Source organism: Choloepus didactylus, chromosome 20 (genome assembly GCF_015220235.1).
Source record: "Choloepus didactylus isolate mChoDid1 chromosome 20, mChoDid1.pri, whole genome shotgun sequence".
NCBI classification, from domain to species: domain Eukaryota; kingdom Metazoa; phylum Chordata; class Mammalia; order Pilosa; family Megalonychidae; genus Choloepus; species Choloepus didactylus.
In genome coordinates, this window is record NC_051326.1 from 137,438 (window position 1) to 161,900 (window position 24,463).

Consider the following 24,463-nt stretch of genomic DNA (forward strand, 5'->3'; position numbering starts at 1 on the left):
ACTAAATGGAATGAGGTATTTTAAATGGGAACCTGGAATAGAAAAAGGACATTAAATAAAAACTAAGAAAATCAGAATAAATACGGTCATTATCTAATGTACCCATATTGGTTCATTAATGTAACATATCTACCTTACTAATGTAAGATATTAATAACAGGAGAACCTCTGCAGGGGTATATGGGAACTGTCTAGGTTATCTGCTCAATTTTTCTATAAATATAAAACTATTTTTAAAAATAAAGCCTATTAATTAATACAAAAAAATTTTATGTTCATGGATGATAGTATTATTTGGTAGTACTGAGCCATGTGGAAAGGCATTTTCATACATGAGTATATAAATTGTTACATGTTAGCACTTGCAATTTATTTTTTTTCCATTTTTTAAAATTGTGAACTTTAACATATATACATAACAGTGATAAGTTTCAATGTACAATTTCACAAGTAATCAGAGAGCAAATCTCAAAGAATGTCATGGGTCACAGTTCCACAACTTCAGCCATTTCCATTATTGTAAAACACACATACAGAAAGGTGTCATCTCTCGATGTACAGCTCAACAAGCAGTTATACAGGTGATTTCTAAAATTGTTATGGGTTACAGTTCCACACTTTCACTTCTTTCCTTACTGTGCAATACAAGGTATATTCAGAAAGGTGAAGTCCTTCAAGGCACAATTCAACAAGCAGCTATACAGCAAATCCCAAAGGATGCTACAGGCTACAGTTCCACCATGTCATTCACCTCCTTCCAGCCATTCCAACACCCCAGCATCACAAAATATATATATAATTATATAAAGTTTCAGTATTCATAGACCTTTGTTCAATCTTATCTTGTCTGTTGCTACCCCTTCCTCTCACTTAATCTCCTTCTCCCTCTTCAGGGGTGTCTAGGAGTAGGCATCCTAACTTGTTCATATTAAAAGGGGGTGTCGACAGTATGGGGAAGGGGAACCAATCTGATAGCTGATCTTAAAGAGGCTGTTTCCTCTGGGTTTTATGACTTGTCTGGTATAGGAACACTCTAGTGGATTTAAGTGTCTTAAAGATAAAACTCAGGAGGGGCAAGATGACAGACTGGTGAGCTGTATGTTTTAGTTACTCCTCCAGGAAAGTAGATAGAAAGCCAGGAACTGCGTGGACTGGACACCACAGAGCAATCTGACTTTGGGCATACTTCATACAACACTCATGAAAACGTGGAACTGCTGAGATCAGCGAAATCTGTAAGTTTTTGCGGCCAGGGGACCCGCGCCCCTCCCTGCCAGGCTCAGTCCCGTGGGAGGAGGGGCCGTCAGCTCCGGGAAGGAGAAGGGAGAACTGCAGTGGCAGCCCTTATCGGAAACTCATTCTACTGATCCAAACTCCAACCACAGATAGACTGAGACCAGACACCAGAGAATCTGAGAGCAGCCAGCCCAGCAGAGAGGAGACAGGCATAGAGAAAAAAAACAACACGAAAAACTCCAAAATAAAAGCGGAGGATTTTTGGAGTTCTGGTGAACATAGAAAGGGGAAGGGCAGAGCTCAGGCCGGAGCTCAGGCCCTGAGGCGCATATGCAAATCCCAAAGAAAAGCTGATCTCTCTGCCCTGTGGACCTTTCCTTAATGGCCCTGGTTGCTTTGTCTCTTAGCATTTCAATAACCCATTAGATCTCTGAGAAGGGCCCTTTTTTTTTTTTTTTTAATCCTTTTTTCATTTTCTAAAACAATTATTCTAAGAAGCCCAATACACAAAGCTTCAAAGACTTGCAATTTGGGCAGGTCAAGTCAAGAGCAGAACTAAGAGAGCTCTGAGACAAAACGCAATAATCCAGTGGCTGAGAAAATTCACTAAACACCACAACTTCGCAAGAAAAGGGGGGTGTCCGCTCACAGCCACCATCCTGGTGGACAGGAAACACTCCTGCCCATCGCCAGCCCCATAGCCCAGAGCTGCCCCAGACAACCCAGTGTGACGGAAGTGCTTCAAATAACAGGCACACACCACAAAACTGGGCGTGGACATTAGCCTTCCCTGCAACCTCAGCTGATTGTCTCAGAGTTGGGAAGGTGGAGCAGTGTGAATTAACAAAGCCCCATTCAGCCATCATTTCAGCAGACTGGGAGCCTCCCTACACAGCCCAGCAGCCCAGAACTGCCCTGGGGGGACGGCACTCACCTGTGACATAGCACAGTCATCCCTCAACAGAGGACCCGGGGTGCACGGCCTGGAAGAGGGGCCCACTTGCAAGTCTCAGGAGCCATACGCCAATACCAAGGACTTCTGGGTCAGTGGCAGAGACAAACTGTGGCAGGACTGAACTGAAGGATTAGGCTATTGCAGCAGCTTTAAAACTCTAGGATCACCAGGGAGATTTGATTGTTAGAGCCACCTCCCCTCCCTGACTGCCCAGAAACATGCCCCATATACAGGGCAGGCAACACCAACTACACACGCAAGCTTGGTACACCAATTGGACCCCACAAGACTCACTCCCCCACTCACCAAAAAGGCTAAGCAGGGGAGAACTGGCTTGTGGAGAACAGGTGGCACGTGGACGCCACCTGCTGGTTAGTTAGAGAAAGTGTACTCCACGAAGCTGTAGATCTGATAAATCAGAGATAAGGACTTCAATTGGTCTACACATCCTAAAAGAACCCTATCAAGTTCAGCAAATGCCACGAGGCCAAAAACAACAGAAAATTATAAAGCATATGAAAAAACCAGACGATATGGATAACCCAAGCCCAAGCACTCAAGTCAAAAGATCAGAAAAGACACAGCACCTAGAGCAGCTACTCAAAGAACTAAAGATGAACAATGAGACCCTAGTACGGGATACAAAGGAAATCAAGAAGACCCTAGAAGAGCATAAAGAAGACATTGCAAGACTAAATAAAAAAATGGATGATCTTATGGAAATTAAAGAAACTGTTGACCAAATTAAAAAGATTCTGGACACTCATAGTACAAGACTAGAGGAAGTTGAACAACGAATCAGTGATCTGGAAGATGACATAATGGAAAATGAAAGCATAAAAGAAAGAATGGGGAAAAAAATTGAAAAAATCGAAATGGACCTCAGGGATATGATAGATAATATGAAACGTCCTAATATAAGACTCATTGGTGTCCCAGAAGGGGAAGAAAAGGGTAAAGGTCTAGGAAGAGTATTCAAAGAAATTGTTGGGGAAAACTTCCCAAATCTTCTAAACAACATAAATACACAAATCATAAATGCTCAGCGAACTCCAAATAGAATAAATCCAAATAAACCCACTCCGAGACATATTCTGATCACACTGTCAAACACGGAAGAGAAGGAGCAAGTTCTGAAAGCAGCAAGAGAAAAGCAATTCACCACATACAAAGGAAACAGCATAAGACTAAGTAGTGACTACTCAGCAGCCACCATGGAGGCAAGAAGGCAGTGGCACGATATATTTAAAATTCTGAGTGAGAAAAATTTCCAACCAAGAATACTTTATCCAGCAAAGCTCTCCTTCAAATTTGAGGGAGGGCTTAAATTTTTCACAGACAAACAAATGCTGAGAGAATTTGCTAACAAGAGACCTGCCCTACTGGAGATACTAAAGAGAGCCCTACAGACAGAGAAACACAGAAAGGACAGAGAGACTTGGAGAAAGGTTCAGTACTAAAGAGATTCAGTATGGGTACAATAAAGGATATTAATAGACAGAGGGGAAAAATATGACAAACATAAACCAAAGGATAAGATGGCTGATTCAAGAAATGCCTTCATGGTTATAATGTTGAATGTAAATGGATTAAACTCCCCAATTAAAAGATACAGATTCGCAGAATGGATCAAAAAAAAATGAACCATCAATATGTTGCATACAAGAGACTCATCTTAGACACAGGGACACAAAGAAACTGAAAGTGAAAGGATGGAAAAAAATATTTCATGCAAGCTACAGCCAAAAGAAAGCAGGTGTAGCAATATTAATCTCAGATAAAATAGACTTCAAATGCAGGGATGTTTTGAGAGACAAAGAAGGCCACTACATACTAATAAAAGGGGCAATTCAGCAAGAAGAAATAACAATCGTAAATGTCTATGCACCCAATCAAGGTGCCACAAAATACATGAGCGAAACACTGGCAAAACTAAAGGAAGCAATTGATGTTTCCACAATAATTGTGGGAGACTTCAACACATCACTCTCTCCTATAGATAGATCAACCAGACAGAAGACCAATAAGGAAACTGAAAACCTAAACAATCTGATAAATGAATTAGATTTAACAGACATATACAGGACATTACATCCCAAATCACCAGGATACACATACTTTTCTAGTGCTCATGGAACTTTCTCCAGAATAGATCATATGCTGGGACATAAAACAAGCCTCAGTAAATTTAAAAAGATTGAAATTATTCAAAGCACATTCTCTGACCACAATGGAATACAATTAGAAGTCAATAACCATCAGAGACTTAGAAAATTCACAAATACCTGGAGGTTAAACAACACACTCCTAAACAACCAGTGGGTTAAAGAAGAAATAGCAAGAGAAATTGCTAAATATATAGAGACGAATGAAAATGAGAACACAACATACCAAAACCTATGGGATGCAGCAAAAGCAGTGCTGAGGGGGAAATTTATAGCACTAAACGCATATATTAAAAAGGAAGAAAGAGCCAAAATCAAAGAACTAATGGATCAACTGAAGAAGCTAGAAAATGAGCAGCAAACCAATCCTAAATCAAGTAGAAGAAAAGAAATAACAAGGATTAAAGCAGAAATAAATGACATAGAGAACAAAAAAACAATAGAGAGGATAAATATCACCAAAAGTTGGTTCTTTGAGAAGATCAACAAGATTGACAAGCCCCTAGCTAGACTGACAAAATCAAAAAGAGAGAAGACCCATATAAACAAAATAATGAATGAAAAAGGTGAACTAACTGCAGATCCTGAAGAAATTAAAAAAATTATAAGAGGATACTATGAACAACTGTATGGCAACAAACTGGATAATGTAGAGGAAATGGACAATTTCCTGGAAACATATGAACAACCTAGACTGACCAGAGAAGAAATAGAAGACCTCAACCAACCCATCACAAGCAAAGAGATCCAATCAGTCATCAAAAATCTTCCCACAAATAAATGCCCAGGCCCAGATGGCTTCACAGGGGAATTCTACCAAACTTTCCAGAAAGAACTGACACCAATCTTACTCAAACTCTTTCAAAACATTGAAGAAAATGGAACACTACCTAACTCATTTTATGAAGCTAACATCAATCTAATACCCAAACCAGGCAAAGATGCTACAAAAAAGGAAAACTACCGGCCAATCTCCCTAATGAATATAGATGCAAAAATCCTCAACAAAATACTTGCAAATCGAATCCAGAGACACATTAAAAAAATCATACACCATGACCAAGTGGGGTTCATTCCAGGCATGCAAGGATGGTTCAACATAAGAAAATCAATCAATGTATTACAACACATTAACAAGTCAAAAGGGAAAAATCAATTGATCATCTCAATAGATGCTGAAAAAGCATTTGACAAAATCCAACATCCGTTTTTGATAAAAACACTTCAAAAGGTAGGAATTGAAGGAAACTTCCTCAACATGATAAAGAGCATATATGAAAAACCCACAGCCAGCATAGTACTCAATGGTGAGAGACTGAAAGCCTTCCCTCTAAGATCAGGAACGAGACAAGGATGCCCGCTGTCACCACTGTTATTCAACATTGTGCTGGAAGTGCTAGCCTGGGCAATCCGGCAAGACAAAGAAATAAAAGGCATCCAAATTGGAAAAGAAGAAGTAAAACTGTCATTGTTTGCAGATGATATGATCTTATATCTAGAAAACCCTGAGAAATCGACGATACAGCTACTAGAGCTAATAAACAAATTTAGCAAAGTAGCGGGATACAAGATTAATGCACATAGTCAGTAATGTTTCTATATGCTAGAAATGAAGAAACTGAAGAGATACTCAAGAAAAAGATACCATTTTCAATAGCAACTAAAAAAATCAAGTACCTAGGAATCAACTTAACCAAAGATGTAAAAGACCTATACAAAGAAAACTACATAACTCGACTAAAAGAAATAGAAGGGGACCTTAAAAGATGGAAAAATATTCCATGTTCATGCATAGGAAGGCTAAATGTCATTAAGATGTCAATTCTATCCAAACTCATCTACAGATTCAATGCAATCCCAATCAAAATTCCAACAACCTACTTTGCAGACTTGGAAAAGCTAGTTATCAAATTTATTTCGAAAGGGAAGATGCCTCGAATTGCTAAAGACACTCTAAAAAAGAAAAACGAAGTGGGAGGACTTACACTCCCTGACTTTGAAGCTTATTATAAAGCCACAGTTGCCAAAACAGCATGGTACTGGCACAAAGATAGACATATAGATCAATGGAATCGAATTGAGAATTCAGAGATAGACCCTCAGATCTATGGCCGACTGAACTTTGATAAGGCCCCCAAAGTCACTGAACTGAGTCATAATGGTCTTTTCAACAAACGGGGCTGGGAGAGTTGGATATCCATATCCAAAAGAATGAAAGAGGACCCCTACCTCACCCCCTACACAAAAATTAACTCAAAATGGACCAAAGATCTCAATATAAAAGAAAGTACCATAAAACTCCTAGAAGATAATGTAGGAAAACATCTTCAAGACCTTGTATTAGGCGGCCACTTCCTAGACTTTACACCCAAAGCACAAGCAACAAAAGAGAAAATAGATAAATGGGAACTCCTCAAGCTTAGAAGTTTCTGCACCTCAAAGGAATTTCTCAAAAAGGTAAAGAGGCAGCCAACTGAATGGGAAAAAATTTTTGGAAACCATGTATCTGACAAAAGACTGATATCTTGCATAGATAAAGAAATCCTACAACTCAATGACAATAGTACAGACAGCCCAATTATAAAATGGGCAAAAGATATGAAAAGACAGTTCTCTGAAGAGGAAATACAAATGGACAAGAAACACATGAAAAAATGTTCAGCTTCACTAGCTATTAGAGAGATGAAAATTAAGACCACAATGAGATACCATCTAACACCGGTTAGAATGGCTGCCATTAAACAAACAGGAAACTACAAATGCTGGAGGGGATGTGGAGAAATTGGAACTCTTATTCATTGTTGGTGGGACTGTGTAATGATTCAGCCACTCTGGAAGTCAGTCTGGCAGTTCCTTAGAAAACTAGATATAGAGTTACCATTCGATCCAGCGATTGCACTTCTCGGTATATACCCGGAAGATCGGAAAGCAGTGACACGAACAGATATCTGCACGCCAATGTTCATAGCAGCATTATTCACAATTGCCAAGAGATGGAAACAACCCAAATGTCCTTCAACAGATGAGTAGATAAATAAAATGTGGTATATACACACTATGGAATACTACATGGCAGTAAGAAGGAACGATCTCGTGAAACATATGACAACATGGATGAACCTTGAAGACATAATGCTGAGCGAAATAAGCCAGGCACAAAAAGAGAAATATTACATGCTACCACTAATGTGAACTTTGAAAAATGTAAAACAAATGGTTTATAATGTAGAATGTAGGGGAACTAGCAAAAGAGAGCAATTAAGGAAGGGGGAACAATAATCCAAGAAGAACAGATAAGCTATTTAACATTCTGGGGATGCCCAGGAATGACTATAGTCTGTTAATTTCTGATGGATATAGTAGGAGCAAGTTCACAGCAATGTTGCTATATTAGGTAACTTTCTTGGGGTAAAGTAGGAACATGTTGGAAGTTAAGCAGTTATCTTAGGTTAGTTGTCTTTTTCTTACTCCCTTGTTATGGTCTCTTTGAAATGTTCTTTTATTGTATGTTTGTTTTCTTTTTAACTTTTTTTTCATACAGTTGATTTAAAAAAGAAGGGAAAGTTAAAAAAAAAGAAAAAGAAAAACAAGGAAAAAAAAAAAGATGTAGTGCCCCCTTGAGGAGCCTGTGGAAAATGCAGGGGTATTCGCCTACCCCACCTCCATGGTTGCTAACATGACCACAGACATAGGGGACTGGTGGTTTGATGGGTTGAGCCCTCTACCACAGGTTTTACCCTTGGGAAGACGGTTGCTGCAAAGGAGAGGCTAGGCCTCCCTATGGTTGTGCCTAAGAGCCTCCTCCCAAATGCCTCTTTGTTGATCAGATGTGGCCCTCTCTCTCTGGCTAAGCCAACTTGAAAGGTGATCCCCTCTACGTGGGATCAGACACCCAGGGGAGTGAATCTCCCTGGGAACGTGGAATATGACTCCCAGGGAGGAATGTAGACCTGGCATCGTGGGACAGAGAACATCTTCTTGACCAAAAGGGGGATGTGAAAGGAAATGAAATAAGCTTCAGTGGCAGAGAGATTCCAAAAGGAGCCGAGAGGTCACTCTGGTGGGCACTCTTATGCACACTTTAGACAACCCTTTTTAGGTTCTAAAGAATTGGGGTAGCTGGTGGTGGATACCTGAAACTATCAAACTACAACCCAGAACCCATGAATCTCGAAGACAGTTGTATAAAAATGTAGCTTATGAGGGGTGACAATGGGATTGGGAAAGCCATAAGGACCACACTCCACTTGGTCTAGTTTATGGATGGATGAGTAGAAAAATAGGGGAAGGAAACAAACAGACAAAGGTACCCAGTGTTCTTTTTTACTTCAATTGCTCTTTTTCACTCTAATTATTATTCTTGTTATTTTTGTGTGTGTGCTAATGAAGGTGTCAGGGATTGATTTGGGTGATGAATGTACCACTATGTAATGGTACTGTAAACAATCGAAAGTACGATTTGTTTTGTATGACTGCGTGGTATGTGAAAATATCTCAATAAAATGAAGATTAAAAAAAAAAAAAAGGGATCTGCAGAACAGACAAGAATGAAAATAAAGATTAATTTCTGGTTCAAAAAAAAAAAAAAAAAACAGACCAGTGTTAAAAAAATAAATAAAGTGCTAGTACATGCTACAACATGGATTAAACTTGAAGACATCACATTGGGTAAAATCAGCCAGACACAACAGGACAAATATTGTATGATTTCTCTTATATGAAATACTTAGAATTAAGAAAATTCTTAGAGAAAGCAGAATAGTGTTGACCAAGTATGGGGGAGGGGGGAGGCAACAGGGAATTATTACTAAATGAGTATGAGTTTTTGTTTGGGATGATGAAAATAGTTGGGAAATGGTGGTGAAAGTTACAATTTTGTCAATGTACTTAAGGTCAAAGAGTTGTCCACTTAAAATGGTTAAAATGATTCTATTTATATTTTACTACACTTATAAATAAATATTTTTTTAAATGCAAAATAAATAAATAAATAAAGGTCAAATGCATGCCAAAATTAAAAAAAAAAAAAAAAGAAGGGATGAGACCCAAGAGGGATTTATCATTCCTTTCCTTCAGAAATGGATCATCATGTAGTCAGAATCACTTAAGCACCCACAGAATCACCTGACAATAGCATCTGCCATTTTCAATGGGGCTGAGAAGACATATAGGAGTTGAAACAATAGGCCAAGTTCACCAGTCAAAAAACCAGCCTGAGCCTCCCCCTCCTCCCCGCCCCCGCCGACCCGAGGAGCTAGGAAAAACACAGAAGTGTTGAACTTCCTTACCTGGATTGTTGCTGATGTTCTCACAAACATTGAGATCTGGCGGTTTGGTACACTGAGCCCTCTATCTTGGAGCCTACCCTTTTGAGGCTTGTTACTGCAAAGGAGAGGCTAAGCCTACTTATAATTGGGCCTAAGAGTCTCCCCCTGAGTACATCTTTGTTGCTCAGATGTGGCCCTCTCTCTCCAGCTAACTCAACTCGGCAGGTGAACTCACTGCCCACCCCTTACGTGGGACCTGACTCCCAAGGGTATAAATCTCCCTGGCAACACAGGACATGACTTCTGGGGATGAGCCTGGACCTGGCATCGTGGGATTGAGAACATCTTGACCAAAAGGGGGATGCGAAATGAAACAAAATGAAGTTTCAGTGGCTGAGATTCCAAATGGAGTCGAGAGGTCATTCTGGTGGACATTTTTACACACTATATAGATAACCCTTTTTAGGTTTTAATGTATTGGAATAGCTAGAAGTAAATATCCGAAACTATCAACTCCAACCCAGTAGCCTGGACTCTTGAAGACGATTGTATAACAATGTAGCTTACAAGGGGTCAGTGTGATTGTGAAAACCTTGTGGATCACACTCCCTTTATCCAGTGTATGGATGGATGAGTAGAAAAATGGGGACAAAACCTAAATAAAAAATAGAGTGGGATGGGGGAGGGATGATTTGGGTGTTCTTTTTTGCTTTTATTTGTTATTCTTATTTGTACTTTTTCCGGTATAAGGAAAATGTTCAAAAAATAGATTGGGGTGATGAATGCACAACTATAAGATGGTACTGTGAACAGTTGTTGTACACCATGGATGATTGTACGATATGTGAATATATCTCAATAAAACTGAATTTAAAAAAAAAAAACCAGCCTGAATAAAATGGTTTGTACTAAAAAAAAAAAAAAAAAAAAAAGATAAAACTCAGTGAGTGCATCTTTTACAGGATATCAGGTAGGGACCTAGATATTTAGGGACTACTTTTGGTAAGGGCATGGCATGCTGTGGCCAACTGGGATGTCTAGCTGGAGCTCTCATAAGAGAAACCTCCAGGGTAGCCTCTCAATTGTATTTGGGATCTCTCAGCCACTGTGACCTCAGCTTGTTACCTTTTTTCCCCCCTTTTGGTTTATTTATTTTGGAGCACTGCCTTCCTATTAAGTATATAAATCACTTACAATTGATATTGATGACAGGAAATGCTAATTATCCTTTATTAAGCATAAGCATTATCATCTCCAAAAAAAGAATTTCATTCTTTTTATTATCAAGCCTGTATTACAAAAAAATAAATAAATAAAAATAAAAAAAATTTTAATTCCATCAATAAAAAATTTGTAGAAATTTGGTTTCTCTTTATAGAAGTACCTATTAACACCTTTGGTCTACTCTCTTGGCCTGAAAAGCCTAAAATATTTACTCTGTAGCCCTTCACAAGAAAAGTCTGACAAATCTTGGTATAATTGAAGTAAGTCTGAACAGTACATGGGGATTCAATATACTTCTTTCTATTTTGGAACATGTATGAAATTCTCCATAATAAAATATTTTTAAAACTAAAAGTATAACACTGACTATACTGAAATTTTCCTTGAAAGATTTGCAAGCAAGTTAAATCAAGCCTCGTGGAATGAATAGTTTGTTTTGTATAAACTCCACCAAAGAACAGAAAAAAGTGGTGTGCTTCCTAATTACTTCTATTACTTCTATTAGAGTATTGGTCACCATGATATGAAGACCAAAAAGAACCCATGTTAAAAAAAACTGAATTAAATTTATGTCAAATCTTCATTTTTACATATAAATGCAACATTATTTAATAAAATGGTAGTAAATCAAATTCAGTATTCTGTAAGAAATTATCATGTTAGAAACTAGTAGCATTTACTTCATATTTTACATAGTTTAATAGCTAAAACATTGGAAGTATACCCACTAAATTTTAAAACAGTAATTATAAAAACGATAAAGATGAAAAACCACTCGCTTAAAACTACATGGATTTAGTCAATGCCATTTATTGCATTTTGAAATATATAATACTAAAATAAATAATTTTCTTATGCATAAATTTTTTCTGGACCTATACGGGGGCGGGGGTGGGGAGTAACATGGCTTTACTGAACACTGGACTCTATACAGAGAGATATACCATATATTTAGAGGCAGACAGTGTTCCACAATAAACAAACAAACCAAAAAATCTATCAATTAAAATAATCCATCAAAATTAAAACTGTATTTTTTTTCTTACGGATATGGGAGGATTTGAGTTTCCTTTTCTTCTCTTTATTTCTTTTCTGGAGTAATGAAAATGTTCTAAAAATTGAAAAAAATTAATTGTGGTGATGGATGCACAGTTGGATGATGGTACCAAGGGCAACTGACTGTAAACTTTGGATCTCTGGATAATTGTATGGTATGTGAACAATCACAGTTTTTAAAAAAATGCAAAAAAAACCCCACAAAAACTGTATTTTTACACAAATGAAAGGCAGATTCTAACTTCAAAGAGAAAAATTTTAAGAACTGCCAGAAAAATATTTTAAAAGGAGAACAATAAGGAGCAACTGGCCCTACCAGCTTTCAAAATATACGAGAAAACTGCAAAAATTAAAACATCATGATTTTTGTGCTAAAAGAAATAACAAATCAATGTAATGGAACAAGTTCAAAGAGAAATTCATGCATACATGGTAATTTAGTTTATGATAAGGAGGGCATTTCATTTACTTCACGGGGGAAAGTTGGGCTTTTTCATCACTGATAAGTAGAAAATTAACTAATGACTTTTTAAAAAAATCGTACTTCATACAGAAAAATAAATTCCTGATGATTTAGAAATAGATCCCTCCCAAATGAAAATATAAAAATTTTAAAGAAACCATAGGAGAATATATTTTAAATGTGTAAATATTCATCTATTGAATTTAAAATCACAAATGACAAGAGGCATTTCCAACAAGAGTATAGTAACAATAAATTATGGAGGCATTCATAAAATTAAATACTGAATAGCCACTAAAAAGTAAGTACTGAGCTTTGTAAAATTATTTGAAATAATCTACCAAAATTGATTATAGTCATACCCTAATGACCTATTAATTTTGCTGCAAGGCATAAATGTAACAGAAACGTGAACATATACACCAAAATCCATAGAGTATTTACAGCAAAATTATTAGTAACAGTCCAAAACTGGAAACAACCAAAATAGCCATTAACAATGCAATAGAGAAATGCATTGTAGTATAATCATACAATAGAATGCCATATCCCAAGGAAAATGATTAAAGTACATTAATATGTACATTAAAGTACATATTCAAATGAATATCACATTGTTGACCAAAAGATCCCAAACACAAAGGATTACATACTGCATAATTCAATTTATATAATTTACAAGCAAATAAAACCAATCTGTGCTATAGGACTCTTGAGTAGTGGTTACTTTTCAAGAGAGAGCTACACACTTATGACAGTATTTTTTAGTTTATAAATTATGCTTTAACAAAAAAAGTTTTAATAAAGGGGAAAGGCTCTGTAAAAAATTTTAAAGACATGAGGAAACAATCTCCAATATAATGTTAATTGATAAGAACTGGCTACAAACAATATATATATATACAGGATGATTCCAATCATGTAAATATCCCTGGATAGAAATGGGAGGATTAGCTGTTTTCTTTTTTAAACATTTTGTCCCTTGAATTTTCTACTAATATCATAAATTTCATTTTCATAATAAGGAGTTGTTTATGTTCTGGTTTAGTTTCAGCTAAACTCATCATTTTACAATTTGGATGACTGGCTAAGACCAAATAATCTAAAGATGCTTAAATTAAAAGATAAATTCTTTCAAAATAACTTCTTTTAAGACATACCATTTTTTAATAAAAGGATTTAGGTTAGTGCTCAAAATATGAACTGGCCATTAATTTCAACTACATACTGATTAACTAAGATAATGTATTATTGAGAAATAACACAGATTAATCACTTGATGGCAATACTTTATTCATTTCAATCTTCACATGGACTCTGTCAAAGATATATTATGAATTACACAATGTACTACGATACAGGGACATAAAGGCAAATGAAACACTCCATGGCCTCAATGTGAAAAGACAAGCAAGTACCAGAAGACCTATCTAAAGCAAAGGTAGCTACACTAAGCAACAGAATTTCAGTGTAGAAGAAACAGCCTTCTATTGGAAGAAGATGCTATCTAGGACTTTCACAGCTAGAGAGAACTCAATGCCTGGCTTCAAAGCTTCAAAGGACAGGCTGACTCCATCTTTAGCGACTAATGCAGCTGGTGACTTTAAGTTAAAGCCAATGCTCACTTACCATTCTGAAAATTCTAGGATGCTTAATAATTATGCTAAATATATGCTGTGGTCTACAAATGCGACAATAAAGCTTGGATGACTGTATATCAGTTTATAACATGGTTTACCGAATATCTGAAGCCCATGCTGAGCCCTACCGCTCAGGAATAAAGATTCTCTTCAAAATATGACTGCTCTTTGATAATGCACCTGGTCACCCAAAAGCTCTGATGGAGATGTACCAGATGAATGTTATTTTCAGGCCTGCTAACACATCTACTCTACAACCCATGGATCAAGGAGTCGTTTTGACTTTCAAGTCTTATTACTTAAGAAATACATTTCTCAAGGCCATAATTGCCATAAACAGTGATTCCTCTGATGGATCTGGGTAAAATAAACTGAAAACCTTCTGGACATGATTCACCATTCTAGGGGAGAGGTCACAATATCAAACATTAACAGGAGTTTGGAAAAAGTTGATTCCAACCGTCATGGAAGAATTTGAGGGGCTCAAGACTTCAGTGGAGGAAGTCCCTGCAGATGTGGAGGAAATAGCAAGAGAATTAAAATTAGAAGTGGAGCCTGAATTTGTGACTGAATTGCTGTAATCTCATGATAAAACTTGAATGGATGAGGAGATGCTTCATATGGATGGACAAATAAAGTGGTTTCCTGAGATCAAATCTAACACTGGTGAAGCTGCTGTGAACATTATTGAAACAACATCAAAGGATTTATATATTACATAAACTTCACTGAAAAAGCAGCAGAAGTGTTTGAGAGGATTGACTCCAATTTTGAAAGAAGTTCTACTGTGGGTAAAATGCCATCAAACAGTATTGCATGCTATAGAAATCTTTCGTGAAAGGAAGAGCCAACTGACGCATCAAACTTCACTGCTGTCTTATTTTAAGAAATTGCCACAGCCACCCCAACCTTCAGCAACCACCACCCTCATCAGTCAGCAGCCATCAACACTGAGGCAAGACCCTCCGCCAGCAAGATTATGACTCACTGAAGCCTCAGACGATGGTTAGCATTTTTGCAATAAATTATTTTTTAGTTTAAAAAAAGAAAAAAAAAAAAGTAAACTAGCAAATGTAATACAGAGTTAATAGGTACTGATAGGTATACGCACAGTTTGACCTAACAGAGGTAAAGTATTAGCTGAGACCTGAAGAATGAATAAGCTTTGGGATAGAGAGATGACCATGATTAAATCACAGGCTTTTGAGTCAGGCATCGTATGTTATAATCTTTAGTTATCCAAATAATCTGAATCTCCGTATTCTCAACCATAAAATAGGAATACAACCACCAGCTTCACAGATATGTCACAAAAATTAAATGAGATAATGGATGCAAAGTACTTGCCTAGATACAAGCATGCAATAAGCATTAAATAAATGACATCTACTGTTAACATCATTGTTATTATTAAATCAGGTAGTGGGACAAATGTCCAGAGACAGAGTAGAAGGAAGAGAAAAAAGTGAGGTCAGAGAAATAAGTAAAATTCAAATAAAATACTCAAATCAAGAGAAAAGAAAGCTTAGAAAACATGGAACTTTAAAACTAAAAGGATTCTAAATAATACCTAAGTCAAACAGGAAGTCTAAGGAAAATGTAAAAATATTTTGAAATTAATTAAAATATATGAAAATAGGCAAGATGTGGCTAAAGAAATATTTAGAAGGATATTTATGGCATTAAATACCTACATTAGAAAACAGGAAAGGTCTCAAATCAGTATTTAAGCTTCCAACTTTAGAAACTAGAAAATGAACAAATTAAACTCAAAGCAAACTGAAGGAATAAAGACAAGAACAAAAATCAGTAAAACTGAAAACAGGAAAATAAAGAAAATGACACCAAAAATTAGTTCTTTAAATGACCTATAAAATTGATAAACCTCTAGCCACAATGACCCAGAAAAAATAGAGTAGAGACAAACTGCCTATCTCAGGAATGAAAGAAGGAACATCATTATGAACTCTATGCCCAGTCCCTAGAGTTCAAAGAAACAAATTACAAAAACTCACTCAACAAAAAATAAATGGTCTCGATAGAATTGTGTCTATTAAAGAAATTGAATCCATAAGAAAATCCCGAAGGGGAAAAAATACTTGCAAAGTCCTTCCAACAAAGAAAACTACAGGTCCAGATGGCTGCTGAATTCCAACCAATATTTAAGGAAAAATAACATCAATTCTACACAATCTTTATAAGAAACAGAAGAGGAGAGACTTCCTAACTCATTATCCAGATACCAAAAATCAGACAAAGACATTATAAGAAACAAATATATCAGTATCTCTCAGAAACATAGAGATACCAAACATTAGCAAATTGAATCCAGCAATAAAAGGGATAATACATCATGACCAAGTAGGATTTATCCCAAGAATGCAAGGAAGTCAACATTTGAAAAATCAATCAATGTAATTCTCCATATCACTAGGTTAAAGAAGAAAAACCATGTATCTTAATATGTGCAGAAAAAGCACCTGAAAAATTCCAGCATCAACTCCTGATGAAAACTCTCACCAAACCAGGAACAGAAAGAAGCTTACTCAATTTGATAGTAAGACATCCACTGAAACTGACATTATTTTTATATGTGCAGGATCTATGTGCAGAAAGTTACAAAACACTGAAGAGAGAAGAAAGAGAGCCTTACCATGTTCATGGATTGAAAAAGTCAATATTGTTAAAATATTAATTACCCACAAATTGATCTACAGATAAAACTCAATACCAACTGAAATACCAGCAAGCTTTTTTGGTAGATAGCAATGAGCTACTGTTAAAATTTATATAGAAAGGCAAAGGAACTAGAAAAGCTAAAACAATTTTTAAAGCAAAGAATGAAGTTGGAGGACTGATGCTACCTGATTTCAAGCAATGAATAATACAAAAATGAAACTGAGAAAACAATTCCATTTATAACATCAAAGAGAATAAAATATTTAGGAATAAATTTAATGTAAGAAGTGTAAAATTTATGCTCTGAAAACCACAAAACACTCAAACAAATTAAAGAAAATGTAAATAAATGGGAAGACTCCCAGGTTCATGAACCAGAACACTTAATATTGTTAAAATAGCATTATATTCCCCATCTTGATCCACGGATTCGACACAATCCCTATCAAAATCCCAGCTACCTTTCTTTGCAGAAATTGACAAGCTGATCCTAAAATTCATATAGAAATTAAAGGAACCCAGAATAGCCAAACAATCTTGAAGGGTCCATACTTCTTGGTTTCAAAACCTATTGGAGAGTGACTGCTAATGGGCTTGGGGTTTGTTTTTGGGTTTAAAAGGTTTAAAAATTAGATAGTGGTGATGGTTGCACAACTCTATGAACATATTAAAAATCGCTGAATTGTAAAATAGAATAAATAAAAATAAGTCGGTCCCTTTGACATGATTTCTCAAACAGTTAAACATTCCATACACATAAATATAATGGTGCATGGAATGTACTTTAGGAATAGAGATAAACATGAAAGTCAGAATTAAAAGTTACTTTTTGAAATGTGCCATGTTTCCAATTTTGACTTGTTTCCTCAGATCCGTTTCCTCTTTCTCTCAATTAATACCTTATAAAGTCAACTTAGCAAAATTAATGCTCAAAGACACCAGTTTATAAAATGAATGACAATGAATCTGTTACTATGAAAGTAATTTAAACCTAACAGTGCAACAAACACCCGAATTTCCTATCACTATTCATTAATCGAGTCAATTTTCATTGGTACATGATTTGTACAAATTTTTTAGTTTTAGCTGTACACCAAAATTTCTATACACTGGCTATAATAAAATAAATAAATAAATAAATAAGGTGGAGAATGGGGAAGTGAGGCTCAACCTTATAAAAAAGCAAAAGTAATGAGCTCTTTAATTATATAGTTGTTGACATAAATGTTTTAACTCCAAATTGTCTTCTACAAGTAATTTGTTATATACTAACCTTACTCATTTTGATTAGTTCAAAAAATGTTTTCAGAATTAGAGATTAGAATAAAAAAAAAATTTTAGAGGAACAAAGCTGGTTAGGGACATAATGGAATCAGAGGCAACAAAATAGAATCATATCTTCCTTACTCCATAGTCAAATGGAAGGATCCTAAATACTGTCTTTCCATTACACATAATACAGAAAAGACTGTAGGAGAACTTTCAAAATTTTTATTGTAGGAGGTTTTTTTCTCTTTTAGAGACAGTCTGATTAATGTAATGTAAACTTCTAACTAATGGTATATGTATATATCCTTCCATCTGATACAATGCGGTTATTATGTTCCTACTATGTAAATCTTGAGACATGTGGGCAGGGAATAATTGCATACTGGTCACCTATCCAATTTGTTACAAAGAGATTATAAAATAAAAAGTTGCAAGTAATACTTGCTTCCATACACCAGTCTGCATAAAACTTAAATATCAGGTCTATGTGAAGATACTATTTGGGAACATTAAATAAGCATAGTGCATCAAATCTTATTAAAAGTAGCTGCATCGTTGCTATGAATGAGGCATAGGAGTTTCAGTACACAAAACCAACTCTTATGAATAATAAGTGCTTATAACAAAAGGAAATAAAAGTTAGTATGCTTACCTGAACAACCCAGGGACTGTTGGCAAAGGCCATAATATCTCTCTCTTCCCAGAAAAAAGCAGAATCTGATCTTTTAATCATTTCAAACTTACTAAGAAGCTTCATTGCATAAACCTTCTGTGATGCCTTATGACGAACCTGTTGATTTTTTAAAAGGCAAAGTTACTAATATACTTTAATTTTGAGTGAAAGGTGAACAACAGATCACATCATAATGCTATTATTAAAGACTCCAGTTACAAAAAAATGATACTTAGTTAACAATAAAAAACAAAATCATAACTTTTTCCCGCCCCAGGGGAGAGGGTGAACAAAGTTCCCCAATACCACAAATTATGCAGTCGAATTTCCCACATTTGGGGAAATCACAGGGGTCAGCACATCCGAAGTGCAATGGATGAGCCTCACGGTGAGAAAACCACCTTTGTGATCATGGTGTCTCCCTTGCCAGGTAAGTATCATAACACTTTTAATGAAAGAAACAAAGGAGAAATTTTCCAATAGCCTAAATATTTCATGAAATAATGCCTATAAAAGCTAATTTCAATATTCAACTAAAAGTAAATTCATGAAATTTCATTTCTTTGTGTAATTAAACTAACTACTTTTAAGAAAAAGACACTGTTAAATGACAAACTTAGAAGATACCTTTTTCTGGAGAAAAATATATTTAAGCAGTTTGAAACCACATGTTTCCTTACTATCTGAACTCAAGAATCTAATAAGTTTAGATAAAGGGATAATTGTGATTTAAGTCACCCTTACTTCTTCCTTGGTACTCTATTTAAAAGATTACTTATTTTTTTAAGGGAAAAATTAACTACCAATGATACAGTTATTGGTTATCTGATCAATACCTATCTTCACTATTAGACTGTAAATTCTGTAAGGGTAAAAACAGTGTCAATTCTTGACAACCATTGTAATTCCCAGAATGGGGCAAATTCTCTACCAGAGCTAATAAACATTTTAAATGAAGATTATACTAGTTAACATTTCCTAGGTAATTATTTATAAATAATAACAGCTACTATTTATACTTGGATGGGCATCTCAAACATGTCCAAAACTGAACTCCTAATGTTCATCCCCAAATTTATTTCTCCAGCACTCTTGCCCATTTCAGTAAATGGCAACTTCATCCTTCCAGTTGCTCTGGCTAAAAACTCGACTCCTCTTTTTCTCTCATATACCTTGTCAAACTCAGTATCCAATCATGTCAGTTCTACCTTTAAATAGTTTCAGAATCCAACCATTTCTAACCCCCTCCACTGACACTTCCCTGGTCCAAAAAATACTCATCTTTTATTTGAATTACTAGCAACAGCCTCAACTAGTTTTCCTATTTTCACTCTTGCCTAACCACAATCTGTTGATCCTTCTAAAACAAAAAGCCCCTAATGGCTTTCCCTCTCAACTCTGCATATGCCACTCTCTCTGCCTGGATCAGGTCCTTTAGCAGGGCACAATCTCCTACTTCCTTCAGATCTGGCTCAAATGCCTTATGCCACTGAAGTAATTAACTTCTTATATCCCCCCCCCCCTTTTTTTTTAATTTATTTTGTTTTTATCTGCTACTTATTTTAGTTTGTATCTTAGCCCAATGAAAGTAAAGATTGTGTTTTGTTCACTATTTTATCCTCAGTGTCTACTTTAATGCCTAGCACATAACTTTCAATGAATATTTGCTGAAAGAATGAGTTTACTGAGTGCCTACTATGAGCCAGGTATTGTATGTTTTGATACATGTATTATCCCATTTAGCCTTCACAACAGTCCTAATAAGGTATTATTTCCCCATGTTAAAAATAAGAAACTCTGAGACACAGAATAACTTTACTGAGGGATATATATATAGCAAGTAGAATCAAGATTTAAAAGTAGTCTGCATCCGGAATCCATGCTACTAACCATTCATCTATGCTATTTCTATATCTGTATGCCCACAATTAGAATGATTTGACCAGGACAGTGCCAGATTACATCTGTCAACTCAGTATCCTATTCACTTAGTACTCCTTTTCATTTATAAGTATACCAGTTTTTATATAACAAAAATGTTCATCCAAATGAGAGTTGGAGAAAAGAAGATAATTGGAAAGCTAAGCTCCCGACAATATGGCCTACACTGTCCTAAATGATCTAGCCCATGACCTGCTCCCTAATTTAAATTCGGTCATCTTCTTTTCCCCATCCATACTCCAGGCACACTGATCTTTCAGTCTCTCTAGTACACCAAATCCTTCCTCAGGATCTTTACAGGTACTGGAAATGTACTAGAACCCATCATAGTCCTTGAATCCACCTCATCCTGAAAGAGACTAGCTCCTTCTCCACTCAGCTGGAACATCAACTCCTCAAGGAGACTTTCTTTGAGGAGTTTCTTTCTTGACCATCCTATCCAAAGTAGGAACTCATTGTTCTCTCAGTACCCCATTTGTTTTCCTCCCAGCAGATACTGGAATTGGTAATTTTTTGACATTGTTTGCTTCCCAGTTTTAATTGTCTGTCTCCCAAAATAAGCTCAACATGGCAGAGATTATCAATGCCTGTCTTCGTAATACCCTTGCTGCCAAGTACAATGACAACACTGACAATAAAATAGGAACTCACTAACTATTTGTTGAATTAATTAACGTCAACAGGGAAAAAACTAAAACAAAACCTTTTACCTGAGCTAGCCAAATTCAAAAGGTAATATTTCCAGTTATCTTTTGTCAAATACTTTCCGCATCTAGAATTAATGTTTATATTGCTGAAAATAAAATAAATCAAATGAATGCTTTTGTCCTCCCCAGAAAAGAAATGGAATAACCTTCCTACTTTACAGATCAGACACTATATAAAATGCAATAAAAGTTTGGAAAAATCATACAATGGTGTATCTCTTTAATAAAGTTTCCCCCTCCAATAACAACCAAGTAAGAAAATCATCTTGTGTTAAGTGTACTTGAACAAATCACTAATAGAAAAGAAAGGCAAGTCTTTCATGATATAATAAATACAAAAATGTATAGTTCAGAATCATGCACTTGAGGCATTGTAGAGCAACTGGTACCAGACTAACCCTGCTGCTATGAACAATCATCAAATTGACAAAACATATGAAGCAACTGTTTTCAGGCTTTGTAAAACAGGCAACACAAGACTACTATCCCTGAGAGAAGGGAAACTCACAAGGTCAGACCCGTGACTGCTCAAAGACAATACCCCAATTTGCACACAGCAAGTGAGTAGCTAAGCAAAGCAGAGTGGTCCTGTTAATTCAAGAAGCAGAGATCAACGTTTAGGAAAGGTAAGGCAGCTGGACTATGCTGGGCAGGAAACTGGGAAGTTGGGAGCTATGCAGAGGGAGATCCCAAGAAGTCCCAGGTGAGCCTTCAGCTAAGGGCTGGGCTGTTCAGGGAGAAAATATTCAAGGTCTATGAGAGAGCACCCACTATGGGGCTGACAGTATAGCAGAGACAGTAAAGAGGATAGGCAATAAGGGACCCTGGATTTCCATCCCAGCAAGAATGGAGAAACCTCATTAATTTCCTCAACACCTAGCTGAGATACCATAGGAGAAAGAACCAGGCTCTCAGGTAAGACCTACTCTAGCTCTACCCTAACAAAGCCTAATTCCAACTCCTAACAAGATCCAAGGGGACCAGAGTTTGGACACTAAGTCCTGCAAAGTTAAGAGAACTTTGGAAACACCTTGCTCTTTCCAAATATCTACCCTAACAAAGTACAAAACTAAAAACACGCACAAACTAATGGTGATTAGCAAGGAACTGAACAGCCTATTAGAATGAAAATTAACACTCTTCAGAGGAAATAACAAAATCCAAAACCTCTAACACATAACCACAAGGTCTGGTATAGACTTAAAAATTAATAGACAGGCAAAGAGGAAAATGTGACTCATAATCAAGAAAAAAAAAATAGTCAGTAGTCAATAGAAACCAACCTCAAATTGTTGTGGATGTTGAATTTCGATAACAAATATTTAAAAAAAAAAAAAAAAAAAAGCTAGGTATGTGCCAAGAACTAGGGAAGATATGTTAAAGAAATAAAGGAAAATAGAGTTTTAATGTGAACAAATAGAATAAATGAAAAAGAACAGAGACTCAGGGACATCTATGACAATTTCAAACAGCCTAAAATATGTGTAAATGGAGTAGCAAAAGGAAAAGAGAGTAAGAAAGCGGCAAAGAGGTTTGGAGAAGAAACCAAATTTGATGAAAAACATCAATTTACAAGAAACTCAGTGAAGATCAACCAAAAAAACCAAAAACCAAAAAACCAAAAACCACACAAACACAGACACACAAAGAAAAACATACCTAAAAACATAATAATCAAATCCGCTTTTTTTTTTTTAACCAAAGGAATAGAAAATCTTGAAAGCAGCTAGAGAGGGGGAAAAAACAACAAAGCAAACAATACAAACAAAAACCCCTACATACAAAGGACCAAAAATATGAATTCAGTTAACTCCTTATCATAAATAACCTAGGCCAAACGACATGGGAAAGCTGGTTGACCAAGATGGCAGCATAATATGCTCCAGGGTGCCACCTCCTCAGAATCTTGGAACAACTAGCAAAAACTGACAGAGCCATCTTTCTCAAAAATTCAGAAAATAGTTAAAGGGTTCCAGTAACTAGGCAAGCACTGAAACAGGAAAAAGCAGCCTGAAAAACAGTAGGCAAAGCTCGAGGTGCCCATGTTACCATCATCTCCACCCCCTCTCTGTCACAAAGTAGAGCCAGCTTGCACTCCCATTGTGGGTCCCTGGCCCTGTTCCACAGGGAGCAGAGTAATCCCTATGCACATAATGGGGTGCTTGTATGTCAGTGCCAATCCATCCATGGACGTCTGAAAGACTGAACAAGGAAATCTGTCCCTAGCTCAGCCTCCCAGAATTTGTCCTCAAGACAGAAAAGTGGCTTGTAGACAGCAAAAGCAGCGTAAGAAAAAATTAAGTTGAAGTGGCCTGGGGCAAAGGACCACTTACATCAAGTCCTACTACAGAGCGCCCAAGAGGGGTTGAAAGTCTATTTAAAAGCATATAGGAAGCAATCAAACTCCTGTAAACTGTAAGTGGAGGAATTCCTAAAACCCCAAGCAAGCACAAACCAAAGAAAGGAAACAGACTCCCCTCAGGCTCACATTCACCTCCAGCTAATCTTGATGGGAGGTCTAAGTGTTGATGTAAAGTACCAGCTAAAGCAGAGACAATTTGCAAAGACTGTGAAAGATGCTTTTGGCTTTGGTTTGTTTGTTTTGGTTAGCTCCTGACACTCAAGAAAAACTCTGTCACATCATCATCAGGATACAAACTTAAGGAAAACACAGTTTAGGGTATAAATCCAAGTGTTAACACTTGCGGGACACTGATTACGTGCTTTGACTTGGCGGGCCTGGGCTGGGGGACCTGATCAGCCCCTGGGGAGGGTGGTGGGCACGGGCGACAGCGCCCTCCACAGCCCCCCGGGCCTGGGAAAGTGAGGCCGGAGGCAGGCCCCATTTCCTCACCCAAAATACTACTGTTGGGAGAGGCTTGCCGGAGGGAACCGCCTTTTCCCCACCCCCATATCTCGCCTGGACACTCCCCGTTGCCAGAGCAACTCCCCCACCGCCAGTGCGCATGCACAGTCACCGGAACTACTCCCGCCCCTTGTCTATCAACCTCCGCGCCCTCTCTGAACCAATCCAAGCCTTTGACCTCTACAGCTACCCCGCCCCCTAAGCGCCCAATATAAGCTGGTGTTCTCCCCTAATAAAGCTCTCTCGGTTTCATCTTCCCTCAAAGAACCGTGTCCCGCCTGCTCCTTCTCGCCGCCCTCCTTGCACGCCTCCGCCGGGGACT

General features: G+C 36.9%; 1 protein-coding gene and 1 non-coding gene across 5 annotated transcripts in view; both read right to left on the reverse strand.

The window, feature by feature from the left end:
* The window catches only part of ROCK2 (Rho associated coiled-coil containing protein kinase 2), a 213,213-nt gene that overhangs the window by 96,253 nt on the left and 92,497 nt on the right, over positions 1–24,463 (reverse strand). For all 4 annotated transcript variants that reach the window (XR_005213332.1, XR_005213333.1, XM_037812984.1 and 1 more), the window contains exon 4: positions 18,607–18,744. Coding sequence is in view for 2 of the 4 variants with exons in the window: in XM_037812984.1 (XP_037668912.1) it covers positions 18,607–18,744 (138 nt within the window). In the remaining 2 variants the exon portion in view is untranslated. The remainder of the gene's footprint in view (positions 1–18,606; positions 18,745–24,463) is intronic.
* Positions 18,902–19,065, reverse strand: LOC119517007. The gene has a single exon (XR_005213435.1). It is a non-coding gene; the product is annotated as a U1 spliceosomal RNA (small nuclear RNA).